At 64.7% G+C, this 241-nt stretch overlaps 1 protein-coding gene across 1 annotated transcript in view; it reads left to right on the top strand.

The window, feature by feature from the left end:
- The window catches only part of LOC119585920 (homeobox protein OTX2-like), a gene marked incomplete at its 3' end in the record, with an annotated part of 10,790 nt that overhangs the window by 6,079 nt on the left and 4,470 nt on the right, over positions 1-241 (top strand). The window contains 1 exon segment of the mRNA XM_037934641.1: positions 38-217. Within this exon segment, the coding sequence (XP_037790569.1) occupies positions 38-217 (180 nt within the window).

Raw genomic sequence — 241 nt, 5'->3', positions numbered from 1 at the left:
CCTGACCGACCGCACTCTAACCGCCTCACTCCCGCAGGACAGGACGCTATCGCCGCCAGACTGGCGTACCACGGAACCTTCGGGACCCAGGGAGGCCTAGGAGGCGGGATGGCCTACCTCAAGAGCCCTCCGTACCCCATGAACGGCCTCGGCCTCGGAATGGGCCACCACTCGCCCATGGATCACGGGGTCCACCCTTCTGTCCCCTACCCTGCAGGTGAGAAATCAAAGTCAGCTCCTG

This window comes from Penaeus monodon, chromosome 20 (assembly GCF_015228065.2).
Source record: "Penaeus monodon isolate SGIC_2016 chromosome 20, NSTDA_Pmon_1, whole genome shotgun sequence".
NCBI classification, from domain to species: domain Eukaryota; kingdom Metazoa; phylum Arthropoda; class Malacostraca; order Decapoda; family Penaeidae; genus Penaeus; species Penaeus monodon.
This window is presented reverse-complemented; position numbering and strand designations above follow the sequence as displayed.